This window comes from Styela clava, chromosome 10 (assembly GCF_964204865.1).
Source record: "Styela clava chromosome 10, kaStyClav1.hap1.2, whole genome shotgun sequence".
NCBI lineage: Eukaryota > Metazoa > Chordata > Ascidiacea > Stolidobranchia > Styelidae > Styela > Styela clava.
The window spans coordinates 17,563,745-17,567,017 of NC_135259.1; the positions used below are offsets into that span (position 1 = coordinate 17,563,745).

Here is a 3,273-nt window from a genome sequence, read left to right on the forward strand (position 1 = left end):
TGTCTACAACTAATGTGATATAGCATACGATGTAACTATATATATTTATTTGACTTTTAGCACCGAGTGAAGTAAAATTGCTTGAGGACGATTGTCAAGATCCTGTGAGATTTGTTGAGATCAAGTGGGAACCACTGAAACACAAACCAGAAAAATATGTTGTAAAATTGTTTGGAGGGCAGGAAGAACTTGCTACAGAGGAAACAGACAAAACTGAAGTTAGGTTTGAAGGAATAGCCAAACCAGGGTCACTATGCTACTGTACCGTGACAGCAATTAGAGAAAAAGCAATTGGCAAAACTTCAAAATCGAAACACTATCGAATAAGTAAGCTCTTTCAGTTCTGTTTTTAAAAACTTTCTTGAAAATTAATGCAAAGGTATCAACATTATGTTACAGTGTGGTCAAAGCCAAGCTACTTTGCAATTACACCCGATGAAAATAATCCTTCTCAATGTGCTAATATGAAATGGGAAAAACCATATGGCGTGAACTGCTTTAAACTTCAAATTGAAAACAACCAAACTAGTGTTTCATCTGAGATATTACTTGAAAATGACAACTATGCCTATCGAAGTGGCATACCTGGTAACACATACACAGTTAGATTGTACTGCGGCTGTGACTCACGCTATGACTTGGACTTCCGTCTGGAGACAATGATTATGAGTATGAATTATTTTATTATTACAAACATTTAGTTTATTCTAGTTGATTGAGAGTGGCATATGTACAACACTATAAAATTTGTTGTTAACTTATATTTCGATTTTGGTATCTAGCTGCTGAAAATTTTTTGCGAAATTGACTGCCAAATCTCCTAACAATTGTCAGATTCATTGAAATTCCGCCTTTAACTCAAGCTATCATATTGCCAAGCAAATAAGATTACAGTTCTCCTATCGGTCAATATGAGCAATGGCTACGTACAGAAATACATGCATATTATTATTCACTCAGAACCAGAAGCTCCGGTGGATATTGTGGTTACTCCAAATGGTGATATCCATGGCTTCATAGTAGAATTCAAGGACAAAACTTCACAACGAAAAAAATATGAAGTTACAGCAGAACCACTACAAAAAACATTGAAAAAGAAAAGCATTGAAACAAACCAACACAAGGCAGTGTTACAAGATTTGGTTGCTGGAGAATCTTTTTCCATAAATGTCACGGCTATTGTGGATGATACAAAGAGTGAGGCAGCAGTGAACGAAGGATATATCAAAACCTGTAAGTTCATTTTCTATATATCATTGCTCATTGTTTATTTTTATGTGAAATTGCTCGGAATCAGATGAGTCTTAATCAAATGTTAAGGAATTGAAAACAATTGAAAAATAACAAGTACCATAACCACCAAGGTGTAAAAATATAGATATATATTGTGCCAGTGTAACTTATAATACAGACAGTATTGAGTATTGGTAAATAGCCAATGAAAGATTTCTTTATTTGATTACTAGAATGTTTACGAAATAATTTACTTCATTTAAGAATTTTCATTTTCAATAATAGATTTAAACCCATTTTTAATCGAGAAAATGTAGTTGACCTTAATAAATTTGAAATGTTATCTATATTGCTATGAAACTGATTAACATTGTCTTTTTTGTTTTAATTCGAGTCATTTGATTATTATTAATCACTCATTATAAAAATTGATGCTCAGTGCCAGAAAAAATCCAAAACTTAGAATCAGATTTTGATGAAACATTTGGAGCTGTCATCTATAAGTGGGATGCTCTCAAAATTGAGCCAGTTGAATACAAAGTGCAGTGGAGAGTGGGAAATGATACAATAACAGAAGATTTTACGTATGAGCCAAAATTTGAAATTCGGTTTGTGAAACCGGCTCATTGCTACAGTATTCGAGTCGCTGCTACAAATGAGTCTGGTTGTGGGAAGTTTAGCCAGTGGGAAACATTCATAACAGGTATTGTTAATTCTTGGCATTAAGTACAATTTCCCTTTTTTCGGCGAAATAAGGTTTAGAACTAATTTTAAAAAATGACGTATATATTACATTTGTATTATTTCGTTTTCACCATTTTATATAGGTTAAAATGTAACCTATTTCCATTCTGTAAAATGTATCTTAGTACACATCCATGAACCTGTTTTTCATTTATATTTATATATAGCAACAGCGAGAATATAATTTTACTATCTCATTTCAGATCCACTTCCACCCCGTAATATTCAAGTAAAGCCTAATGAAAAGAATCCAACAACAAGCATCATTACAAAATTTGAGGACGATTTTGATATTTTAAAATCATACAATGTAGTAGCAAGCTGTACCTCTCCCAGAGTCAAAGACGTTAGATCTGCAATAACTAAAAAATACTCATATGTATTTAATGACCTAAAAGCTGGACAAACTTATAAAATTAATGTCCAAACTCTGTTTTGTGACAAAAAAAGTAAATTTGCTCTCCAATAAAAAGATCTACAATAATTAATCTTTTCTATTGCTCAAGTCAACTGTAAATGTTATTTGTTTAAGGGGTCTACAATTATGATTGCCAAAACCTTCATTGTAAGATTCTAATTTCGTCAAAAGACAGTATTTATACTTACCCCTTGCTTATAAGCTTATCAAATTTCTTATCATGGGTCAAAATGTCTTCTATTAATTCTGTAGCGACTCACGAATATTATAAAAAGATATGTTTTCAAAAAATTACTTTTCATGTTGTAGTGGGTCATTACTTGAAGAGATGTTTTTCAAATTATTTAAAGTACGTAGCTTGGAATTTTTTTTAAATGTTATTTTGAATATTTTACCACTTGAAATTCTTTTAAAATGCGCATAATTGAAATTTCTATAAATTCACCTTGATATTACTTAATTCTTTTGTTACCTAATGTTGACACAAGTAAGATTTATTTTGATGAAAAGTTAATTGATGTACATGTTCATGTCATAATTAAGCTCTGATGATTTTTCCTAATGCACTGCCTGGTGGACCATCTATCAATTTCTGTATAAGGACATTCCATTAAAATCTTACGTAACAATATTTTAACGCTATGTAACCTACTTTGTTTAACATATATTCATGTATACATTTTTTTCTACTTTTATAATATTGCAGGTGGTGCCTAATGGGCCATAATACCACCCCATAAATCCTGCACTGGAACAATATAGTGCATCCAACATCTACTGGCAACAGTATAGAGTTGTATCTCATGTATTTCACCTCAGATTAATATTGCTCAAGATAAGTTTTTTTATTGATATCTGTACTTTGTTAATTTTCAAAT

General features: G+C 31.6%; 1 protein-coding gene across 13 annotated transcripts in view; it reads left to right on the forward strand.

The window, feature by feature from the left end:
* Window positions 1-3,248, forward strand: part of LOC120337147 (uncharacterized) — a 39,139-nt gene extending 35,891 nt beyond the window's left edge. For all 13 annotated transcript variants that reach the window (XM_078117377.1, XM_078117375.1, XM_078117376.1 and 10 more), the window contains 5 exons: window positions 61-327; window positions 400-669; window positions 961-1,233; window positions 1,673-1,936; window positions 2,181-3,248. In XM_078117377.1, the coding sequence (XP_077973503.1) occupies window positions 61-327; window positions 400-669; window positions 961-1,233; window positions 1,673-1,936; window positions 2,181-2,446 (1,340 nt within the window). In that variant the 3' untranslated portion in view covers window positions 2,447-3,248. The remainder of the gene's footprint in view (window positions 1-60; window positions 328-399; window positions 670-960; window positions 1,234-1,672; window positions 1,937-2,180) is intronic.
* The last annotated feature ends 25 nt before the right edge of the window (window positions 3,249-3,273 follow it).